The 24,936-nt window shown below is 39.7% G+C and overlaps 2 protein-coding genes across 4 annotated transcripts; both read right to left on the bottom strand.

Moving 5' to 3' along the window:
• Window positions 1-269: 269 nt before the first annotated feature.
• On the bottom strand, window positions 270-4,742 carry LOC146488427 (uncharacterized). Of its 3 annotated transcripts, none has more exons than XM_085117652.1 (3): window positions 4,511-4,742; window positions 1,872-1,950; window positions 270-1,835 (listed from the first exon to the last, which is right to left on the bottom strand). In XM_085117652.1, the coding sequence occupies exon 3, from the start codon at window positions 1,812-1,814 to the stop codon at window positions 804-806; it is 1,011 nt and encodes a 336-aa protein (XP_084973778.1). In that variant the 5' UTR covers window positions 1,815-1,835; window positions 1,872-1,950; window positions 4,511-4,742; the 3' UTR covers window positions 270-803. The 3 variants fall into 3 exon arrangements, with proteins under 3 accessions (XP_084973778.1, XP_084973782.1, XP_084973787.1); XM_085117656.1 differs by lacking the exon at window positions 4,511-4,742 and adding an exon at window positions 2,224-4,489; XM_085117661.1 differs by lacking the exon at window positions 4,511-4,742 and adding an exon at window positions 2,150-2,167 and having other exon boundaries at window positions 270-1,950.
• A 6,068-nt stretch (window positions 4,743-10,810) lies between these two features.
• On the bottom strand, window positions 10,811-21,704 carry LOC146488426 (uncharacterized). The gene is made up of 8 exons (XM_085117620.1): window positions 21,613-21,704; window positions 21,242-21,449; window positions 18,481-19,014; window positions 17,361-17,639; window positions 15,645-15,728; window positions 13,811-13,994; window positions 12,119-12,852; window positions 10,811-11,181 (listed from the first exon to the last, which is right to left on the bottom strand). The coding sequence occupies exons 1-8, from the start codon at window positions 21,682-21,684 to the stop codon at window positions 10,823-10,825; spliced, it is 2,454 nt and encodes an 817-aa protein (XP_084973746.1). The 5' UTR covers window positions 21,685-21,704; the 3' UTR covers window positions 10,811-10,822.
• Window positions 21,705-24,936: the final 3,232 nt, after the last annotated feature.

Here is a 24,936-nt window from a genome sequence, read left to right as displayed (position 1 = left end):
AGTTACCTAACGGTTCATCGACAGCCACTGGTATTTATATACCATGGAAAGATAACGTGGGGAAAAGAACTGAAGTCTGCGTCCGGTAAAAACCCGTCGGCAGAACCAAGATTCGAACCGCCGACCGTTTTAACCATGAAGCTCGATCGAAATTAGCTTCTTTATGCTTTGTTATGTTAATTTTTTTAAAGTATAGTAAGGGATGTTAATTCCGCTTTCAAAGTTAAGCGAAGCTTGAACCCACCTGACAAAGAAAGTGAAAACCGCGATTAATTTTCTCATATTTATTTTTAGCTTCAATTAAAGCTTGCGCAAACACTAGTAAACGACCATCGCCACTCCACTTGAGAAAATCACTATTTCCTATTTTTATCCCATTTGGATGAGATTTTACTGACAAATGTAGTTCGCCTTTTTGTTTTGTTTTGTTTTACACATAGAGAGACTAAGAGAAGATCGAGTCCTTAAAGTGCGAAAAATTTGTCTTAAACCAGCTGATGATAAATATACACGCGTCAAATAAGTGATATTAGTGCCTACGCAAGGGAAAAGTAAATGAACTGTTTAAATACTGAACGTTTAATTTTTGTCAAACAGTCATTCAATTTTGACTCAAGTCGCCAAAATGTCCACTAAATTCTACAGTCCTGTTTGTGACTCAGCAGCTGATTCAGGTGTTATGTTGCTTGTCCACGGCACGGTCTGTGACTCAGCTGTTGTTCTCCTCTCGGCCGTGGATCCCCGCTGTTTGCAGTCTTTTGTATTCTTCACGGCGCCTTTTCTAACTAAAACTGTTTTAAAATTCAGTTGTTGTTTTCTTCATGGGCGTGGATCCCCGCTGATTGCAGTTGTTTGGGTTTACACGACGCTGTGTGTGACTCAACCGTTAATTCAGTTGTTGTTTTTCCCACGGGCGTGGATATCCGCTGAGAGCAATCTTTTGGGTTGTCTACGGCGATACGAAACACCAAAACAGTCAATAAAAGCTCCAACATCCTCATAGTTGTGTGTATTGCGAACCATGGCCAGTGTTTAGCATAGCGCCTTTCTGCAAACACTCCAAATTCACCAACGCTGATGTACAGAGACACGGAGAAATTACACACACCGAAAACAGAGGCCGCGCTCATGAAACGAAACAGACGCTTCAGTTTCGTCACATCTCGAATAAAACGCCGATCGGCGCCGGCGCAAGGTTGCAGCGTCGACTTGAGATTTCGCCACATTCTGAAACCTGCCACAAAATAGCCTACGGAAATGGCTAATCCCCATATGGCGAAAGCAATGTGGCATATAAAAATCATCAGTTTAGCCTCTGGGTAAAACCACACCACCAGATCTGACATGACCATGTAGATGATGTTGGTTAAAGTTATCGATACCAAGAACGGCAGATTCCGCATTTTCGGAGGGCCCAGCTTGGTTTTGGTTGTTTCCAAGAAAATCAGAAGCATTATGCTGAATGCCGAGGTGATGCAAGCTGTAGACACCCCCCAAGAGATCAAAACGACCAAGTTTTGAGCCACGGAGGAAGAACGGCGCGAGAAATAAGGATCCCAGAAAAGCCCCAGTGATCGCCCGACTCCTGCAACCATCAAGCCAAGATTCATAACTTGGAAATGGACCTTCTGTTTCGCGAAGACGATCTTTCGAAAGCGACAGAGACAAAAAAACGCGTAAAGCGTTACGAGGGCAAACAGGCTTCCAAAGCCATAGATATGAGCGAACCACATCCAATCCCAGTCTTGAATGGCTTTATTCCATTCTGGGAAAGGCTCGGGCCAAACTTTCCTATCGCTGGCAACGTAAACCATGTCTTCCAGTAGTGAATTTGCGCATCAACAACCTGTATATTTGTTCATCACGTTTGCTTAGCTGCGCGTCAGTGTAGAATAGGCATTTTCTTCTGGGAAGTCTTCAACCTCAATTTCATGGAAGCTTCAGTTTTCACTGAAAAGAAACGGCATAAACGAGTTAGGTCACTGCGAGTGCGACTGCTTAAATCGACGAGATGTCCCGAATGATTTTGTTCAACCAGATGTCCACAATTCACTTTTTTACAACTTCAAATATGGTAATGAACAAGATACCACGTCATAAAATTTCTCAGCACGCAACGGAGAATTGTGAGTTAAAATCGATTCCTAACCTAGTAAAATTGTCACTTAGTTATACTGCTAGACTCGGGTAAACGGTTGCTTTATATTTCTAAGATGTTCAAACCTGCAGCTCCAGGGCCTAAATACGTTTTTCAATTTTCTTCACAACAAAATGAAATGTTTGTCAAATCTAATGTGTACCGAAACCATCATTGCTATTTATGACAAGTTCGAAACTTACAAAGGAAAATGAAAACGTTTTTATCTTTTTTTTGCTTTGTTTTAATTTTTTAACGCACGTACTTAATATCAATCCTTTATAGTAAAAATGGAGTTCGGATCTTTTGAAGCCACCTTAAGCTTATCTGGTAAAATGCTGTTGAAATATTTGTCATTGATTAATGAGCAATAAAAGTCTTTGTTCTTCCTTCTTTTGTTTTTAAAATTCAACCGAAAATAATGTCCCAGTAAAAATTTATTTACACTCGCGACAACGTCAGTTGCTAATCAAAGGCTATTGTGCTTTCAGTTTACATATTAGTTTCTCTCGTCTCCAACTCAAATTCATCATCGCATACTTTCTCCTATTGATAAGAAAAGCGATGATCACTGTGAACTATTGTGGCTTGTTTATATTGTTCTTAATTTTTAACCAGCCCGGAAATGAAAAACTAGCATTAGAAAATTAATATGACAGATCTAATGGGATCTAAACGATTATCGTTATGTTTTTAAATGCTGCAAGGAAAGATATTGAAAAAGTGTTATTATAACCGGTGCACGTAGACATGTAACCAAGTCCGTTGTAAAATGAAAATAAAATAAAATAACAAATAGGGAGGTGGGGCCTCTTGTAGTAGCTGAGAATGCATGAAAGGGGAATATTTGTGTCAGTTAACGAGTTATGTTTATTTTGTTCTTTCTTCTTTTGATTTTGTTGTTAAAATCATATGTTCGGATGTAGGATATTTGCACTCTCGTCAGTTTTAGTCTCCAACGAGAGCATATTTTGATCCCCTTTACTTCGTTAACAAGGTGACCCCCAGACCTTTGTTTTTGGTTAAATAAAAATCTACTTATTGCCCTAGTTACTTCTGCGAAAAAAAAAATCGATGTAGCTGTTTGGAATTCTCGGATCACCTCAGCGCAGTTTGGGACGTGGATCATACATAGTGTTGATTAGGATTCGAAGTTTAAGAAGCGACTACAACTACGATAGAATTTAATGAGAAAAAACATATTATTGGCCCTGTACGTGCGTTATAAATTTTGGTACATTTCTTGGTCGTCCTCGGCAAAACAACAACGTGAAATGACCAAATTCAAGGTTATGTAGAGAACTTGAACACATGAACGTAAATTTTTCATTAATTATCTGTCTCGACTTGAACGCGATTCCCACCTGTTGTGCTTGTGAATTGGCTACATTGTACAAGTTGAACGAATTACTCCCCCAATAATCGCGAAGTAATACAAGTAACGTGAACATATATTTGACGTTTTCGTTAGCGTTGCCGTCGTGGCTTCATAAAGTCGCGAAAGATTCTTGCCACCTTTATATGTCAGTTATAGAGGCCTTTGTCGATCCCGGGGGTCGATCCAAGCTTCTGTTTCACTTTTTCTTCCTGTTACAACTTCTAAAGCCACACAATTCAATTGCAAAATAGTAATAGCATATAACTATTCAAAGGGACAAAGTTTATTCAGAAATGTTTCTGCCGTTAGCTTTCGTTTTGTTTATAACATGCACCAAGGCTGGACTCAGGTGACATGCCGGGTGATAAGAATGCATAACAGGATAAGTTCAGCTGAAGTTACACTCCTAAGTTTGGATATTGGTAGAAAAACGGATAACGCCGCAAAGATAGGTTACAGGGGGAAGTGTCGGAAATGTATCAGTAATGTAGACGACTTCAATGTTATAACAACAAAAACAACAACAACAACAACAACAACAACAACAGCAATAATAAAAATTATAGTAAATTGAGCATACATTTCATGCAGCTAAAAAGTGATTTAGATAAACAGCGCCGTACAAACATCGCAAATACACACACAGGACATACAGAAAAGTGAAAAGTAAGATAGATAAATAGATAGATAGTCCACAGAATGCACATAGAATAGAAGATTGCTCATCACATTTAACACAATAGTATGCTTTCCAGCTGTTCATCCACATGCTGATTTGGCCGCGAACTTAATAAAGTCTAGTGAATCACTCTCTTGAATTAGTACGCCATGCGATTTATGACGCTTCAGTAGCGCTTTCAAAACAGTCCCAACAAAGCGGGTTCTTTTCAGTTTCGGCTTAATTTCTCCAAGAAAAGATAAAATATAGAAAACAGTCCCCGTTTCTTGTTTTTCTCTGTAACTCACAGTGTTCTACAGTCAATCGGCGAGTATACCTTGTTTTACTTTATCTTTCCCGCTTATACTCTCCAAGACTCTGGGTTCCCGCCAAGGTCCTAAGATGACGTCAGTCGCTTACTAGACCCATTCTCCCTGCTGCTCGGCAGTGCGGCAAAGAGGAACCAAATTTACAAACTTTAAAGGGTAACAGAAGTGGAAGGGAACTCCTACGACAAATGTTTCGCAGAAATAACTTTAAAATGAAGGTACTGGTGTGCTTTATCAAGAAACAATTTTGTGACTTATAATTAGGAGCGCTATTTTGGGCTCCAATTCAAAACTCAAATTCAATATCACATATCTGACACTAGCCCTTTTTATGCAAATAGGTTTCTTCATAATCTTGAGCGGATATTCAACTCTCAACTGCATATCGTCTAGATTGGCTATTAGATTTAAAATAAAAAAATCAAAACAACCCTTACTTTGGAGAAACCAAACTACATCTCAGAAACATGTTCTCTTATACTGTAAAACAATCCTACCATTCAAAGCTTATGATCCAGCTTCAGAATGTTATATACCTTGGAAAAGATAGATTTTTGTGAACTATCTTGTCGTTTTGATCGATTACAACCTTTCGTGAGATAATCATATCGATCTCATCTGCTTAATGGGTTAGTAGAATTGGAGTAATTCCAGCAAGCAAAAAGCTCAGATATCGTAATCCTTTAAGTCCTGTTCTAAATATCTATCGATCTCTGATCCTTACCTTATTATAGCATCTGTGCTTGAGGTTAAGCGTCGTAAAATTATTTAGATAAGGTAGTCTAACCTCATTGCAAAAGCTAGCTCAACGCCTGATTTACTACAAAGGGTACCGACTGGAATATGTTGCTCCACTTCTGATAAGATTCAAATGTTTTTCCAGCCTCTCTCGTATCTAAAATTACCTAAAAATATCAATACTGCTTTTCCTGGGATATCTAATAAACATACGTTCTCAACACATACGCTTTTCTAGCAACGATTACTTCGCTGATGTGAGACTCATTTAAAAGAAATTGGACAAAAATAAGTGGAACACCTTAACCGCAGATATCTGAAACTCATCAACACGTATCTTCAAAAAAAATCTCCAAGCACACTCTTTGAGATTCTCTGAGAAGGTGATGCCTCCCGCTCAATACCGCATAATGTGAATATTACTTTAATAGCTGGCAGTATCGATAATATCATCGACTCATAGTTTTTTTTCTCTCTCCTTCAGTTTATGAGTGAACCTCCCCTACCTCGAATAAAAAGGTTTTTTCTATTTGCGCATGGAAGCTATCTTGCGTTTAAGTTTAAAACCATCAACAAACGTTGTTTACGTTTCTTGTTGTTTGCGATGACGAAAGAGATGATATTGTGAAGTATGACTTCGTGTTTCAGATTATATTTTTGTTTTTAGTTTTTGAGTGGCTAGGAAACGAGAAGCAAGTACATGACTAATTTAGCCTTGATGTTGTTAGCCTGCGAGAGCAAACGCAACAAGAACCGGAAAGGCCATGATGTTTGCGAAAATCATCAAGATTATATCTTCAAAGACGTCTGCTCTCTCAGACTATGATGTCGACAAAAGATCATTCATGTTTTTAAGGTAGATTAACTTTGACGGGATTTGTATATCCGTAGGTGTAATTTCTGACATATTCTATTGCGTGTTCAAATCTCTAGATCTCGCAAAGGCTAACATCATACGCAATGCAATGAATGCTGTCTTGCACGACTTCACAGTCGTTCGTTCCCAGGGTATTCAAGGATTTTCGCAGTAGGCAGTCCGTGTTTTCCCCGCGAAAGGCCCCGTAGAAACCAAACGTCCCTTGCTTATTACTCGCAAACGCTTCAGTCCTGATCTCTGAAATTTGGCGTACATGTCCCGTTTTAAGTTATCTTGTATATGTTAAAAAACGGTCATGATCGGAGACATTCGATTTAGCCTCCAGGAATACCTTAAGAACGAACCCAGGCTTCGGCTAGTCACGTGGTACACAAAATCTGGGTGCTTGTCAAAATTTGCTGTCATGGAGGGGTAGTAAAGTGTACGCTTCGTCAGAAAGGCCCTTGAAGTTTGTGACGCTAAAGGACTACAATCAACATTTTGGCTGTGTTGGAAACACTCGAATATCTTCCAGCTCGAAAGTGCGTGTGTGATGACAGCCCGACATCACATACAGCTTGGAAGAGATTGCATTATTTCTTCATTCCGCCAAGATGTTGATATATCCGAAAGAATTACGTTGAAAAACCTCATTCACAGAACACACTCACATAGAACACAATCGGTTTTACGTTTTTACGGAGTCCGAAAAATTTGAAATGGAAAGAAAAGAAAAAAGAAAAAAAGAAGAAGAAAAAAGACGATCATTTCTAGTCGCTGCCGAACAGAACACCACAGTGACGTAAACAGAAACATATTTTTAAAATTGTTTTATTATACTGATATATAAATATTCGACCACGATGACCGCGGCAAAAGATACAAAGGCTGTTACTGTATAAGAATTATTTGTTTGCTACAGTCAATACACACTTCAATTTATAGAATGAAAAATGCATTTGCTACTGTAGTTTAAGCTTACATATAAGATATTTCTGGTATAATTTCTGGAAACAATTCTACCAACAATTCGCCTAAGAGCTTTTTTAATATTCAAATCAGTCAAGAGCTTACTTGCTTCTGAAAAATTTTTATTTGTCATCTGGAGCTTCGTTCGATTTATTTGGCTTCAACTCCCTTATTGGTTCACAGAGGCACACTGAAATAAGTGTGGTATCGAGTGGGACGAGGCACGATTCCCTCAAGTGAATATTTCACTTTCCACACTCAACAAATGAGTTATATCTGTTTCTACGTTGTAGCTATGTAAATCACAATTCCTTATAAAATAATCACATAAATACTGAGGTACTAATCCAGGCGATTAATTTCTTCCAAAAATTTAAAGGCCGACCTACGTCAACGCTAAAGCTTCCACCTTTCCCGTTTTAAGTTGAACACTTATGATTCGTTTGACCAGGAACTTACGTGTACTTCATATTTGATTCGAGTATCAAACTTTTCTTCTTGTCTTTTTGAAAATAAACTGGGTCGGGGTGAGGATGCCATAACTAGGAAAGAATTCGGAGCTATGGAAGTCTGTATTCGGCAAAAGAAAAATACCCTTCATTCCTTAGGGAAACAAGATCATTGCTTTAGTACTGAACAACAGCTCACCAGTCAGGTTTTAGTATTACTTTTTTAAAAGCAATACTATGCCTTTTTAAAAAGTAATACTATGCTTAGTAAACTGCATTTTAATGCAATTTACTAATGCATCTTTATTGGGATCTTTGGAACCAAGCCACTCACACCGAGAGATTGATGCGAACTGTAGTGATCAACAAACTCCAGGCCAATATGATTTAAGATATTGGTGCTCAGAAATTTGAAGGATGGTTTCTTAATTATTTAATATTAGTTACTTCTCATGGTTGTTTCTGAATCCTGGAAAGCATATGACACACAGTACAGGATTATCAGGGAGGCAGGAATTACTGATATCTTACTACAAAGGGGATGTTTCAGAGGCACGCAAAGCTTCATTTCGGTGGATTTCTGTTGGGACGGCTTTAAAAGGGCAGTGTCACCTATTTTTAGCGTCACTTTGAATGGCGAAAAAACATATTTGTATCGATGGGAACATCAAAATAATGGTTCGATTTTGTTAAAAATTACCCTACTAGGGCCCAGAAACTATATCAATCATTTTTGTTTTCAGATGGCTAGGATGGAAATGGATTGCAACTTGAAAAAATTGGTTATTTATTCAGTTCCTCTTTGAGTTTTGGAGAAATTGCTAAAAGCTGACTATAGTTTATTCTTGCTCGGAGAAATCATTTCAATTTTGCGCCCGGTGCTCAAAGAGCGATTTCACGTTAAAGAAGGGGTTCCTTGTCAAATATTTGAGCAGTTTTGGCGAACATACAGCAAAATCTCCGTGATAGTGCCACTTTAATCACCTTAGAAAATTCGGATTTAGTTTTAAAGAAAATCTAAAGTTTTCTCCGCTCAAAACTAATTCCTTTAAAACTAATTCAAAACTTAATCCTGGAAAACTAATTCGTTTTGTTTCGGAGAGACAAACATCTCGCCAAAAAATGCGAAGTAAGGTCAGCTAGCATTTTCGTAAAGCCGACAACAGCTCGTAAATTCGGATTATTAACACTTTCGGTGACTTAACGTTTCAGCTAAAACAGCCGCAAATATGGCCACCAAACGATCTGTGAACACAGGAGACAACATTTGAATTGTTTTGTTTTAATGTTCTTGTTGTGTGCCAATGATGTTTACATGACATCGCCACTACATCCATTCCGATTAACCATTCTTATGTGAGTTTCATTCTCCGACGAAATGATCGAAGCTGAAAGAAGTATGAAATGAACAACAAAAAAAAAAAAAACAGCGGCACAAAACAACAACAATCGTGGTCGACAACAAACTCCATACCTTCAGACAACAATTACTATCAAGGTCAACAAAAACAACAAAACAACAAAATCAAGGTCAACAACAACAACAATCATGGTCAACAAAACCCACAAACAACAACAGCAGCAGCAACAATCATTGTCAACAACAACATATGTTTACTCTTTACTGCTTCCTTAATTCTTCATAGATTCATCCTTGCATGTCTTATAGACACTATACAAAACTGGCTGACATTTTAATATTCTTTTGTTTGCATTCAAATTAGCCTCACTAACCTCGTTCTTGAGTTCAAAAATCAAAAGAATATTTCACCGTGAACGAGGCTAGTGAGGCTAATTTGAATGCAGACAAAAGAGTATTAAAATATCAGCCATTTTTGCGTAGGGACTATACATTAATTAAAGTTTGGGTAGAACTGTCATCTGGGTCGACTTAAACTATTAACGACGTTTCCTCCTAATACAGAATTATTTTGTGCTTTTTTTGACTATGCTGGAAAAGCAGATCTTAGCAAGGGTTATTGGAATCCAACAACAAAATTGAGGGTAACCAGGCATCTTTCAGAAATAATTAAAAAAGTTTGGAAATACAAAACAACGTATGGCATTTTTCTCCAAATTGAAGCTTAATTATCTCTAAAAAATGCGTGGTTACTCCTAATTGTCTTTTCAAATACCAAGAACCCTAGCTCAGATTTGTTTTTCCTGCATAGTCACCAACCGTACAAAATATCTTTGTTTAAGTAGACACCAATCTTAAGAAACCCGAGTTTCCCGGACAATGCGCAGAATGTATGCGCAGTAGCAAAACGAGCCACCGTCCTTAAATCAATGATCTACTGGTTTAAAAACCGTACCAGTACCACACACTACCTTCTGTCCGTAACTCCATTAGCTTGATCATGAGCCCTCTTTCTACAATACAGCTATCTAGTATATTAACAAACACGCTGTTGAATTCGTATTTATTTCTTACATTAGTTTCAGTATTGATTTGCTTATTTTATTACTTTCTTCTTCTCGTTGTATTAGTGCTATTATTAAAAACTGGATCATCGTATAATGCAATTCGAGGAATTTAATTGGCTTAGCGGCTATGGTATATGAGTCATTATACCATGGCCAAGAAATGGCGACCATTAAATTGTCTGCTGGTTGTTCTTTCACAGCAAAATCAGTAAGATCTAGCAGTATTTCTTGATTGTTTTTAATAAAACAATTATTCCACTTGCGCTTGTTGGATATGAGATGATTATAGCCAACTCGGCGCTACGCGCCTCGTTGGCTATCTATCATCTCATATCCAACGCGCGCTCGTGGAATAATTGTTCAATAGAGAGGTTAAGCACCACGTTTACGGCAAACGGCAAACGGCAGAAATGACCACGTGACCATGTTTATCCTTCATTTGCCGCTCGCTCTTTTTCAGTTTCTCAGCAAAATTGAGTGTTTTTGCGTTAGAATTAAAGGCCAGAATTATCTTGTACTATTTTCATCTCATACTCACATTTTCAAGAAAACATAAACGCGAATCTCACGTTTGCCGTTTGCCGTCAACGTCGTGCTTAACCTCTCTAATAGCGAACTTAAGCAACGGAAACGAAAAACGCCACTTGAAAATATGACTTCATTTCATTTGTGCTACTTCGCAGTTATGTCTACTCACTCAAATTGTACAAAACGGAGAACTACCCAAGAACCAAATTGGTGGGCGTGGCGTTCGAGTTACGAAAGAGATTTGAGATGTTCACGTTTTCCACAAAACCTTGAATTTGGTCATTTTTACATTGTTGTTTGGCCGAGGACCTCAAATGTACCCAAATTTTAAACGTACATGCAGAGCCTTAACATTAAGAGGATTTGGGTTTCTGAATGAAACCGTTCATAACTGACACAATTCTCGGTCCTCCGTCCGCAAGGGACTGGACTGAGACACTTCCGTCCGCTGCAATCTTAGCAGAGAGCCGACTGAGCGCAGAAAGGGCCTCGAACCCAGTCTCCCCGGCTTCCCGCTTGTTTCTTTCATCTAGATGTAGATATCTGTTCGCTGTGCCCCCACTGGCGAGTTGAGACTTAGCTGGTAAACTCCCGGGATGAATGACCCGCGGGACCGTATCTTCCGCACCTCCCGTCAAGTCCCTAGCTTCGTGAGGATCGTTGTTGTCTGAATCAACTGACCTTGGTACAAGAGAAGCGCTTGTCTGTGGGACTGATTTCAAAGAGTGAAAAAAGAAAATCACATTTCCCAGTATATTCTGTCGCCAGGTAAAGGGTGGTCGAACCCCTGACCTTCTGGATGTTCTAACCACCAAGTCCAGTCTGAGAGACTGAGTGCAAGTACGACTTTTAAATTTAAAATCAGTGAACTCTCGCTCCTTCTTTGCTTAACAGTAGATAAGAGGACCCAAGAAACAAGATTGATGTGACAAGCGGTTATCTAAACCACGCAAACTAGAATTGAAAAGTCGTAGCCCTGACACTGATTTAATGCGAGTACCGAGTAAATTTTAAAATCGTTTAGTAGTGTGGTGAAGAAGAGAGTTTCATCATCTTTCTCGTAGTGTTCTCTTGCTCTTTATCAGCATCTCAAGACAACTACCCATCCCATCCTCCCGCTCTGTCAGTAACTGAAGAATTTTCTCTGTGCCAAGTCCCTGACTCCCTGCCAGCAATGTCTGCTGATTTGGTCAATTCTTTTTGCTTGCAATCATTATTTGTATTTTATTTGTCGTGGCGAATCTTGTAAATAAATACGAACTTATAGTTACGTGAAATCTTTTTTACTCACTTGCGGGCGAGTATTTCGCTTTTGAAACCGTTATTTTGGTTAGAATGGAACTGTTCTCTTACTAGCGGGACTAAGAAACTTTGCGTTGTTGGACAGGATTTAATGGTGCTAAAGCTCAATAATACGTAATCTCTTGTACTTTAATATACTGAATTACATAAGCAGGTTAAGCTGCGAATACCAAAAGACCGGTATAAATGGCACGTTTTTTTAAGGCGGTAGGTTGTGCGGTGTGAGAGGTTTTTTTTGTTTTAGACTAATAAGTTCAATGTCGTTATAGTTTCGACTGATACAAAGGAAGGAGAGAAAGAAAAATGTGTGATTGGAGAAATTTGTTTTTAACACATGCAAACCGTACCTGTTGTGGTGGTGCTCCTTTGAGGTACACCCCGCTGATGAACCCTCACTTGATGCTCTCGGAGTCGTTTTGTGTAACCAAACCATCTGCCGCACGCTGAACACTGAACTCCAGGAGGGCGCTTAGGATGAAGCCTCGCCTTTGGCCGACTGTCTTCGGTGGACGGCGAATGTTTCTGCTTAACATGTGCCGCCAATCTTCGGCTGTAGACGAAGATCTTCGGACATTGCTCGCAACGGAACTCCCCTCGTTTACTGTTCCGCGACGTTAATTCATGACCACTAGCTTTCTCTTGTTCGACCGTGGTTACACCACTTGGATTCACTACACTGTCTTCGGTCGCCGTAGAATGTTTCTTCCTAACATGCGCCTCTAATCTCCGATTGTAGGCGAAAACCTTGGGGCAGTTCTCGCAGCGATACTCCCCTCGCTTAAGCCGAGAGTTCTTAGGCGCCGTTACTTCGCTCGAGTTCGCCAGCTCGACTGTCTTCTTCACGCAGCGCAGACGATGTCTCTGGACACCCCGTCTAGACAGCAGCTCCTTGCCACACAAGTCGCATTTCTGAACTCTTTCTTCCTTTTTTTTGTGCGTCGTAATATGCCTTTGATAGTTGGAGCTTTGAACAAACGACTTGGAACACACATGGCATTTGTAGGGTTTGTTCCCTTGATGCATGAGCACGTGCTGTTTAAAAGTGGAGCGGTGAGTGAATTTCTTCTCGCACGAGGAACAACTGAAAATAGTAAGAAAGAATGCAGTGGCGAGAGCGTCAATGAAAGAACAAAAAGTGTCTTAGTCTAATCAGTCATGGATTGATTTTCGGGATAGCGGGACAAAATGCAGCCTACGCTTGGGCTACCTGTGGCCTTGCAATATTTTTCATTTGAAAGGAGTGACAAACCAGATCAAAAGCTTTTAAACAGCGTGCGCCATTTTGAAGGGCTGGCTTCACAAGTTTTTCAAAGTGACACATTCTTTTTTGAGGGAATTCGGAGAGCTGGGATACTGAGCAACCCTTTAAAATGGTGCGTTCCCTTTGAGGACTGCCCGTTCTGACAAACGAAGAGCGCCCTATACACAGAATGCGGTCGGCCGTCTGCATTTTGACCTGAACGACCGAAAGAGTACCAGCGTTTATCCCCCAGTTTTTACAGCCTGAAGCGACCGGGGTAGAGTTGTTCAAGGCACGGTTAACCCCATCCTGAACTAGCGTCAACATCAAATTCAGTTTTAAGCTTCTGATTAAGAGAATTTCTGTCATTGATCACTGAAATTTAGAAGTGAAACACTTAATCGCAGGCCAGTGAAAGAAAATATTTAACTGTAACTCGTAATAACTTAAAAAGAAAAGTAAAGTAAGTTATTTAATGTCAATAACACGGGGAGTGCTTGCGCAATCTCCCGAGCCAGAGGCTCTTGATAAAGTGCTTGACAATAAACCAGATTGAATTGGAATTTGGAAATGCTGATTTTTGACGAGAGAGGAAAACCAGAGCACCCAGAGAAAAACCTCTCAGACCAAGGACGCAGAAAGCCAACAACAAACTCAACCCACATATGACGCCGAGTAGTGCGGGAATAGAACCCGAACCACACAGGTGGGAGGCGAGTGCACTCATCACTGCGCCATCCCTTCTGTTGTCTATCCTGGTGTAAACGCTCAAAGAAATTGCATTAGCTCCAGTACTAACCTGTACGGTCTCTCCCCCGTGTGAATGTTCTTGTGCTCATTCAAGTTGTTGGAGTAACTGAATGCTTTGCCACAGATATCACACTTGTAAGGTTTCTCTCCCGTGTGGCGGCGTATGTGGTATTGGTAGTGACCCAACATGTAAAACGACTTGGGACAGTAGTCACACTTATATGGCTTCTCGCCTGTTAGTAGAGTGATCCACAAAAAAAAGATAAGAACACTTGGTTTATTGAAAGTTTATTAATGTGTACAGTGTACATGACAGAATTTTTTTTTCATTCTGAGTATTCAACAATCCCATTCATATTTTCGATCCACACAGTTTTCTTCCTCTGCACATGAAAAACAACTGAGGAATAGAGAAATGGCAAGACTGGCGTTCCTGTATTGACGTCACAGCCCTACTATCCCAGTCTCCCATCTTGCGCGGTATTGTACCCAACCGGAAGTGAAATTTGACACTTTTATACCCCTCAAGCGTGAGGAACAAAAACTGATAAGGAATTTCTTTTTCGATTTTCATACGAGAAAAACATAAAGATTTGATCAAGCAAATGAAAAAAATTCTGTCATATAGACTTTAATAATTTTTTTTTTTTTTTTACAGTACAAGGAGACGATTATGCATGAACCACCATGAATTACAAATTCTGAATCTTTGGATACCGAGACCAAAACACTGATAATCTACTGCCGCGGATTCCAAACGACTTAGTTTTACATTTCTGTGTATTTCAATTTGTTTTTTGAAACAATCTCAAAACCAGTAATAATCTGGTTAACCCTTTAAGCCCTAACAGTGATCAGCATTGAATTTCTCCTTGTAATATCAATGCTTATTCAACCCCTGAGGTCATGAGAATAAGGGATATGATCACCCAGGGTGAATTTTCTTGATATTTTAATAACTACTCCCCAGTACTTTCATAAGAAAAGTATGGGAACAAGATTGGGGAATTAATTTTGTTCTTTGATATTAGGGGTTAAAAGGTTAAAGCACTTTTTTCCAAACTTATAATAATTTATTGGTTGCCTTCTTAGAGCGGTTTTCAAATGAATGTCGAACATAATTCGTGTTTGCTTTGGTGCTCTGTGATAGGCTAGCAAAATTCATGCCACTTTGTCAACAAATGAGAAACAAAACCATTTAACCAATTATTGTGACTTGCCCAGAATGCACCTGTTACATAAGAAAGGGGGAAAGGAGCAGGATTGGAGGGATGGTGGGGGGGGGGGGGGGGAGGAGAGGGGTGAAAAGTAGTACATCAAAGATCCCTGATTTTGTTTAACCATTGCATTAGGAAGTCATTGAGAAGAAATTTCACAGGTTTATATTTGGGCAGTAAGATTTTGGGTGGGGTTAGTTGGTCCAGATGCTGATAATGAATAAGAAAAAAGGGACAGATGGAGGTGCAAGAACTATTTGATGATTTTGCAGTCAAAAACACTCGCTAGAGTTCAATACAATGACGTTAGTTATTGCAGAATTCTCTCACACATGCTCAATGTACTCAATCGCCTTTCATTTCAAGCTGAGTTATGGTGGATGTAGATCAAAGAAAATCCATTAAATTCATGCACAAATAGCCCTAGTCCTTAGGTACAGGTTACTTTTTGTCCTTTCTGAAATCCCTCTTCTCTTCCAATGTTTTAACTGGCTTCAAAATTATCTTTTAAAAAAATTTAAATCTAATACAGCTCTGTTACCCTACAATCCCAGTGGAATGAGAAACAGGTTTTCCTGGATCAACGTCCACCAATCCCCACCTTGAAGTGAATGAAACTAAGTCTGCTGGGTGCATGTGAGAGTATGCCACAGTAAAATTACTCACCTGTGTGTTTTCTCATATGAATCTTCAAGTTACCATGCGACGAAAATTCATGATGGCATACTTGACACTCATATTCTTTCTTTCCTTTTGGATAAAAAAAAAATAGCCAGTTGTCATTTTCCCTGTCATACATTTTGAGTGTCATTCCCCCAGAGAAAAGTTCCCAGATTCACTACAAAATATTTCCATGTTATTCCATATTCTATTTAAGTGGGCGCATACTCCATGTCTTGTAGTGTTCATTATTTTCACTTTATCCAAGTCGCCATTCCATTTATCATTTAACCACATTTATCATTTGGACATATTTGAGCCTTGCAGTATAGCAGGACATGTGTCACCCATAAGAACCTAGTATATGGCCTCGCTCACCATGAGTCTCCCATAGTTCAGTGGTTAGAGCGTCCAACCGGTATCAGGAAGGTCATGGGTTTGATTCCAGTTGGGGGCCTCCGAAAATTCTTTTTCCGAGTTATTCGACTTGAGAATGCTTCTTCATTATTTGCAGTGTATGTGTTGAGATTTATTTTATGCCTAGGCTCGATTTCTGGCGCTCTCTTGGGTCCAGCTTTCCTCCCCGAGAGTTTGGGCTCATTTCCCTGACAGTGGCTGGTAATCGAGCCGCTATAATTTTTACTTGCCTTTGTTTTATACCCATTACCATACAGAAAAACAAGGGAAAAATAATAATTGAACCAACAATAAAATTGAAACACAACACATGTATATTTAATCACCTGTCCACAATAATCTAATTAGTATATATGAAACAATGAAATTAATGCCCTGATCAGCTGAATATGTTTCAGATAGCAGGTTACAAAGTCCCAGGTATGAGACAAAACTGGACAGTAGTTACAATCCTTTTTTTAATTTGAATGAAGATCGTAACTATTGTTTCTTAATAACGAACTACTGTCAGTCATATGTTCTTCCAACAATGGAGTATTGTGTGCAGTTCCAGAAAAAATCTATACCCACCTCATGGAAGACCATCAGAAATTCCTAGGGAATTTTCTCCTTTAAGAAAGCACTTAAGGCGTTTTTCTATAATAACTATTAGTAGTTTTCATTTTCTGGTAGCTTTTCTTTTCGTAATAATTATATCCTTCTGTTTGACATTGTAATTGTATCCATCGTCGTGTTCTTATCTTCTTTTTTGATTTCATCTTGTAAAATAATAACGTTAACTGAGGAGACCTAATTAATATGAGCTTCATAGTTTCCTTTAGGTCTCCTCCCCATTGTTACATTCTATTTTTTTCTATTGTTTTTTTTCTTTTGTTCACATTGTATTTGTGGTGTGAAAAAATAAATAAAAATAAATAAATAATAGGGAGAGGGGGGTCTTAAAAGTCAAAATTTTAGAAGCTAACCTGGAATTTCCTAGGTGGAGGACGGATACAAAATAAAAAACCTTCCGTGGGGGAAGTATGGATATTTTCTGGAACTATACATTGAAGCAATACTTATAAAATAATTTAGGAGAGCATTGTGAATATATTCCAAGGTGTACTGAGTGATAAATTGATTGATAGCAGCTATTATAAGTACTTTTAAATGGTGGCACCTCATCTCACCACTCAGTAAGAGCTCCAAATTGCATTCATTTGAATAAATTCCCCTTAAAAATTTTGCTGACAGAGATATAATAACATTTTACATGTACCATTAACCATAATACTTCCAGTCTCTCACTTGACAAAGATAACCAACCTGTGTGAAGCCAATTGTGATTTCTTCGTTCCTCCTGGGAATTGAATGACTTGGGGCAGACGTCACACTTAAACGGCTTGTTACCAGTATGTCTTGTCATGTGCTTTTTCAAATCCCAATGAAATGGAAAACATTTGCTGCACACTTTACACTTGTAAGGCTTGAAATCAGTGTGGAGAATCCAGTGGCGTTTGAGATGACTGGAGCTGCAAAAGTCTTTCCCGCAGCGATCACAAGGCCAACGAGTGCCTTTGTCAGATTTAAATGGAATGACTGAGCCTGCAAAAGAGCATTTGGTAACTCAAAGAGATGCAAACTTAATTTTCAAGCGTACTATTTAAGGCCAAGTAATACGGGCAACATTTTCTTGCAACTTGCCGCACAACAATGTTGCATTGCAAATTGTGATTGTTTGTTGCCTGTATTACCACCTCCACGTGCGCAACAAATTTTCATGTTGAGAAAGAAGACACTCTTTCTACTTTTTGCATCACGAAAATTTGTTGCGCGCAGAGCTAGTAATACGGGCAACAAACAATTGCAACTTGCAATGCAACATTGTTGCGCGACAAGTTAAAAAAAAATGTTGCCCATATTACTTGGCCTTTAGTCACCCTAGTGTTAATCACACTAAAATGGCCTTGTTTATAACTCCCTTTGCAGTTTTCCATCACTTTGGTACTTTGGTACTATCAAACTTTCACCTAGGTTGTCATTGAGAGAGTTCTGGGATTGTTCTCTCAGCTTTACTGGTCAATTAATTAATTAATAAACAACAAAAAGAAAAAAAGAAAGAAATTTGGAAAGAAAGACCAAAAGGGTTAGCGCAAACAGGACATGATACCCAAGCGAGGAGCAACCCCAACCTGACAAAAATCAAGTAAAAATTATCAATGAGAACACTAATAAAAAAAACATGAAGATTACGAACGGTGGCATGAGTAGTCATGGGAGAGGAACCAGGTTCAAGGCATGTCTATGTCGAAGGTGGTACAGGTAGCACATAGAAAATTCTTAAAAATAGTTAGACTGGAGAATTTGTCAGGAGAGGTAAGATTGCAGATAGTATTCCAGGGTTTTACGGTTCTGTTGGATTAACATATTCCTAGTGAGCACTTACCTATATCAAAATTAAACTCTTCTGGGTTAAATTGAATTTCATCAGGTTTGAAATCTGGCTCATCAACCTCTCTTGTCATATCTGTTTCTGAACTAGGCCCAAAGCCTTCCACATCAAATTCCTGAACAGTGGAATCTGGCAATTCATTTCTGTCACAATTCATGTAAAGGAAGTCTTCTGAAGAAGAATTCACTTGGGGTTGGGAAGGCAGATGGTGTTCATGGCTAAACTGCTCCAGGCCTGATCTGTCAGACTCACTGGTAGGCCTAGATACAAGCAATGACTGGAAATCTTGGCTGTTGTCCTCAGGAGTATCACTAGAAGATGAGCCTGGTGTGCTAGGTTCATCTGATATTTCCTCATGTTGTCTTTGTGTGCTTGCTGTAAACACTTGAGTGTGTGAAGACTCCTCAGTGTGATCTCTGTTACGAGATGTTATGTCTCCTTCTGTAGCTATGTGTGACCTTTGAGGATTTTCACGAGTCTGTTCCTCTCTCCTTGTTGTACTCTGATTATCTACTACACCTGAGGTACCTGTCAAAACAAGTCAAGTGTGAAATATTTTATGAAAATTCTGTTCTGCTGAATCACCTTTTTGACACAGCTCTTTAATTAGAAGGCTCAGAGGAAATGATGAAGTTACCCCTTGTAGGATCCAAGATAATAAACACTTTGTAACTTTTCCTGAAATTTGCCTGGAGACATTTCAAAATAACATGTCATGGAGCCTGCATCAAATTTGATGCTACCATGGCAATCACATCTTGAAATACAGGGTTTTTTTTACCCTCGGGCATACAAGGGACCACCATTTCTTAAAGTTTTAATGAAGTGAATTTAATTGTTTTTAGTTACGTAGTTATAAAATTTACCCTTTCAAACACGCGATTTCAAAGTTTGAGATTGCTGGGGGAAAAATTGCCGATTTTGTGAGCGCTCACAGTTGGGCTATTTTGCCTTCAAAAACGGTGTTCGAATTGCACAGCCAAAACGCCTTGAGACAATACCCGCTGACATCATGTTGGTGCCAAGAATTGCAATTCAACATGGCAGAAGAGAAGAAAGAACATTTCTTCATCGTTGCTGCTTGATGTGTCAGAGAAGCTGCTCATTTCAGAATCACTAGACATGCTTTTCCCTTTCTACAGTCCTCTTTGGCAGCAAGAACGGAATGAGAGTAAACAAACTTTTGGCACCAATATGACATCACAACTTGGAATTCAGCATAGAACTTGACCCAGTCCTCTGACCATTTTTGAGAGCCAAATAGCCCATCTTTGAGCGTTCGTAAAATCTGCAATTCTTACACCAGCACTCTAAAACTTCGGAATCATACATTTCAAAGTGCAAATTTTTTATAACTACACAAAAACGATTTTTGCTTCTTAGGCACTTTAACATTTCTGGAAATATCCTTAGCGGCTCTTATTTTCGGAGGCCAAGGGTTTCAGTGAATGTTCATTTTTTTCCAGACACATTTTGACAAGAAAAATGTTTTTCATGACATGTGGCATTGCCAAGGCAACCAGACATCACTGGCATGTTCACTAAAATGTTGTGAGTTTTGACATAAATATATTCTCTTCTTTGTATTTTTTTTAAACTTTACTTTTCTTGCCTATTTTCATTAGCAAAGATTTTTCTTTGTTGCTTTCAATCAATTTTGGAACTTCGTGAATTGATGTGATTGAAAAGCCAAGATAACAATAACGATTATCGTACTTATTAATACAAAGGTGTAACCCCAGCAGTACATAAGGTATAAATATACTTTATCGGACGCCACACATTATCGGACAAAAACGGAAAAACTTTGTTTTCTCACGAAAATAATAAAAAAAGGTTATAAAATACTAACATTTTGACTAGATCGCATGTAATCGCCTCGTGTACCAAGTTGTCTGTCGTAAATCCGCGGAAATATAAAATAAAATTAGTTCTCTTACCTTCAGCGATCATGGCGCTTGATTTTTCCAACAAATTTCCATCGACAAACAAACAAAAAAATTTCAATAACGGGCGCAAAAATGCAGAGATTGCCCTGAAAACTTGCCGATTGCAACCTTGTCCTCCATTTTCTTTCCCATGAGTCCATTGGGGCTGTTTCCTGTGTTCAACCGCTGGTTAAAGGTGTTTTTGCCTGTATACATCTGCGATCTATTATCGGACGGCCAGCTTCCATACCGAAACAGGATTTGCGTATGCAATGTGTCTGGCGGGAATTTTGTTCAGGATTTCCACATATCCAAGTAAAATAATCGTTCACATCCTTAGGGTCAAAATGCCAACAAAAAAAATAAAAACTCGGACGGAAGAAAACATGGTTGCTGCCATGGAGGCAGTAAGGAATGGAGGGTCACTACTGACGCTCATCCTGGCCAGAACTTCATGTAAGCCTTAGCACATTACACATGGTTATGTCCCGGGACATTATACGTAGGCTTACATGTCATACTGACCCTTACCCTGCACCAAACAATAGTTGTATCACATGTCCGATAATATATTTGCATGTCCGATAATTGATCAATCCAATCGAGCCTCTGTGAGTAACTTTTGTGGGAAATGTGACGCTTTCTATGCAATTATCTTCTGGCAATATAAAGACTACTCTATTTATATTTTAGAGGAAGAATAAATCGGCTGTTTCTCCATCGTGAGCTTCAATAGAGCCGAAGAGGTAAAGAGTGTCCGATAATATTTATTCATACCTTAAATGCCTTGCAAGAATTGACAAGAGAAATTTTTTTAGGAAACTTACCTTGCACAATTAAGTCATAAGCAGGATGAGTGAGTTGGGTGCTGTCGAAAGTCACTACACAAGGCACTGAGCCGGTCGACAGTCGTGGTTTAACACCGAGTAGCACTCCATTATAACTACCATCTGAGGAATAGATAAGCTTCAGCAGTCCCAGAGTTATGCCACATTCTATCTTAAGTAGAGGCCGATTGTCTCTGTACAATGTGATCTGCAAAAGTTGACCAGAAGGATGCGTCATGTTTCAGTTCATGATTCGCACTACACTGGGAGTTAACTTATTGCTGCCAGTCAGAAATAGACTTGTAACGCTATTAAAATAATCCGTTCTGAACTCCAGGCCTAGCTTATGGATGGCATGATAGCTACATTACCTCGCTGTTGTCTGCGGAATGATCGTTAACGTTCTCTGTCGACAAACGGCAGCTGCCCGAACCATCCGCCATGTTTGTTAACTAAATTTACCTGAATTGAATTATGGGTAGAGACTAGGAACCGCATTACATGTTACCCTACCCTACCCTACTCAGTCAATGGAAGAGATGCAGGAACCTGCTTTTGGGCATGAAATAGTCAGAAAAATTAACGAAAACAACACTGATATCACAAGGTATGTACATTTTGCGTGTTTTCATATATTTGCACAATTTTATCGAAGTCATGATAAATAGAAAAAGGAGTACCCAACGACACTTTTAGAGAAAATTAATCGTATGTTGCGCTAAACACTAGCTGAGTCTCCGGCCCTTCGTCAATCTTGGTTACTATTACCGTTCCTGGGAAAAAAATACACGCTCTTCACTGCCAGCGAGCAAGACTTTTAAGAAATAAAAATTCCAGCCAGCTGTAAGTGTGGTGGCTGTCAACTAGCCAGGAAGCAAGTCAGCTTGTAGGTGCGCAGCATCTTCCCGAAACTTAATTTGTTTATATATTTTTTGTGTCATCGGCAAACATGGCAACATGGCTCGTCAGGACCGAATCGGGCAAGTTATTTACATAGAAATAACATCGGTCCTAAAATGGAGCCCCGAGATATTCCGAAGCCGACGACAGGCAAAGTATCAGAGGTTTCACCCAGCACGGTTACACGTTGGTAGCGACCCATCAGGTAAGAGCTAAACCACTGCAAGGAGATCCCTCCAAATCCGAACTCGTGAAACTTTTGCAGCAGGCAGCCGTGGTTCACCTTAACGAAGGCCTTAGACATATCCATATAGATCATGTCTACCTGTTTTTCGTCGTCTAGTGGGGAGCCCACGAGGTCCAAAATTTCAACAGGTTGGAGGTGTATGATTTCCCTATAATGAATTCATGTTGACAATCTCTTACCACCTCACACAGTCTATCTTTGAAGTGTTAAATATACATCGCTCCAAGACTTTGGATACCAGTAACGGTAACGAGGTGGGCCTGTAATTCTCTGTGCACTCGGATGGCTTTCGTGACATCAAGAGCTTCGAGGACGGATTGGACTTCGCGAGCCGTGAGCGTTAATTCCGACATATCAGGAGAAACGGGTGCATTGGTAGCGCTTCCAGATGAAGGGGAAGGGAGGGGGGGGGGGGGGGGGTGTCATGGGCGAAAACTGATGCGAAGCAGGAGTTAAACAGATCGGCTATTTCCCGAGGATTTTTAGCTGAAGATCTAAACCTCGTACAATTACCTGGGTCAGTGGATGCACTGGCTGATATTGGCGTCGAGACTCGATCAGGAATTGTATGCGATTTGGAACTGAGCTCCAATATCGACAAAAATACGCTTTGGGTTTGTGTTGAGGTCGGACTCAATGGAACCAAGAAACTCATCACGGCTGTTCCACAGCATGCGCTTAACTGTTTTGCGCAATTTTTTAAACTCCTCCCTTAGGTAGCTCGAGGGAGATAATTTCAGCTTTTGTCTTATAGATTCCTTTTTCTTGATCAAATTAAGTATGGCACCAGACATCCAAGGTATGGGATTCCGTACCTTTAGCCTCTTGGTCTGTATATAGTCAGAGACCGCTACAAAAAACGTGTCTTTCCATTGATGCCAGTCAGTATAAACATCGCCATTGGCTATAATCGAAGAGAGGTTTACTGCTGACAGAGCCGCACGCAGACCCTCGCAGTTGTCTTTTGCATACTGAATCGTAGACAAATCTCAGGGTTTTTGGTGGGGCTTTATGAAAGCGTTAAACTGGAAAATAATGACGCTATGGTCTGTAAAATCTCCCGAATCTTTTGGAGACAATATGACGGTTACATTGACACGGTTTGGCACCCTCGTGATTACAAGATTCAAGTATCGGTTGTTGCCACGCGTGGGTTTTTAATTATTATTGAGTTGTACATGTCAAGAGGTGGTCGTGAAGGGTTTCAATAAAGGCTAGTTCGTTAGCACCCGATGCGCTGTCAATGGTCACAAACTTCATGCAGAAAGTTATTGAATACATCCGTCCAGCTTGGGCCTTCATTGGGTGGCCCATAGCAAAAACAGAATAAATTCTTTGACCAGTGGGCGTAGTAATTTCGGCAAAAATGATCTCAAGCTGTTGCAGCTCGGCTTCTGATTCAGGTTTAAATTCTTTGACAGCTTTGAAGGAGGCTGTTTTGATTGCGATAAGAACTCCACCACCACCTCGAACAGGCCGATCTCTCCTAAATATTGTAAAGCCAGAATGCAATATTTCAGAGATACTGACTGATTTCGGTTCAACCATGTCTCATTGACGCATATAACCTAAGAGTTTTCGGCGTACACCAGGTCCTGGAAGCGATGGAGGTTACACACGGATTGCCAGTTTGTTGTTCTGTCTTTGTGATAACTTTTTAAGCTTCTGGCATTTACCAGGAGGTAATAGATCTTACCACCAGTCGAAGCAGAAACCGGTCCTGGTAAGGACTGTTGATGTCACCAGACATCAAGAGGCGAAAGGTAGCATCTGAGTTGTTGTAGTAACAAACGTGGCACATTTTCAATACATATCACAGTAATAAGTGTTGACTTAATAGCAAAAAAACAGAAAAATAGCAACGGCTTTCACCGAACTCTTCGAGTGACGACCTGATTCCCTTAACAATGTCAACAATCCACCGAAGGAGCAATCGTTTTCGGGAAAACGGCAATAAAAATTGTAAGAATGAAATAAGGTAAAAGGAGTCCAAGACTAGCGGTACCTCCAAGACTACAGGTCGTTTGACCACATTTTATCCTTCTGTGACTTCTGTCATTATATTGTTTTCGCCCGTGCGCATGCTCAAACCTCAAAACGTACCACATGGACGACAAAATGACTACATTGTCACATATATACATGGCTGAATCTCTGTTTAAGTCAGTAAAGTGGAACTGAGGTGCCAACGAAAGGGATCTGTCTTATGTGGTCTAGGGGCCGACTTTTCTCGCCCTCACTGTCTTGTCGGGGACAAGGTATCGGAAAGCAGCACGGAACCATCTCCAGCTGGCATAAGCGAACCGCAGGCCGAAATCTCGTGGTACAACGTCATGGTACGACGCTCTGGCAAACCGTCCAGAGGTACCGCTGTCTGCTGTATTTTTCTCTCTTTTTCAGCCATTTTGATATTATTTTATTATTCACCGGCAAGTCGCCCGAAGACATCGCAGGTAAAGAAGCGTTTCATTCATGTCGCTTGTCATGTCCCTTTCAAATTGTCGACGGGTATTGTGTACTATTCATATCCTTTAATCCAATTTTGCAC

This window comes from Pavona decussata, unplaced genomic scaffold (genome assembly GCF_977016875.1).
Source record: "Pavona decussata unplaced genomic scaffold, jaPavDecu1.1 SCAFFOLD_9, whole genome shotgun sequence".
NCBI classification, from domain to species: Eukaryota; Metazoa; Cnidaria; class Anthozoa; order Scleractinia; family Agariciidae; genus Pavona; species Pavona decussata.
The sequence above is the reverse complement of the archived record's forward strand: the minus strand, read 5'-3'. Positions and strand labels throughout refer to the sequence as shown.

Bases quoted from the DNA above. Each gene is read 5' to 3' on its own strand.
- LOC146488427 (XM_085117652.1), bottom strand. From the start codon at position 1,814: ATGGTTTACGTTGCCAGCGATAGGAAAGTTTGGCCCGAGCCTTTCCCA.
- LOC146488426 (XM_085117620.1), bottom strand. From the start codon at position 21,684: ATGGCGGATGGTTCGGGCAGCTGCCGTTTGTCGACAGAGAACGTTAAC. The intron at 17,640-18,480 runs GTAAGTGCTCAC...GCTCTTTTGCAG, and splicing joins AGAGTTTAATTTTGATATAG to GCTCAGTCATTCCATTTAAA. The intron at 11,182-12,118 runs GTACGGTTTGCA...CTTTGAAATCAG, and splicing joins AAGGAGCACCACCACAACAG to TCCCACAGACAAGCGCTTCT.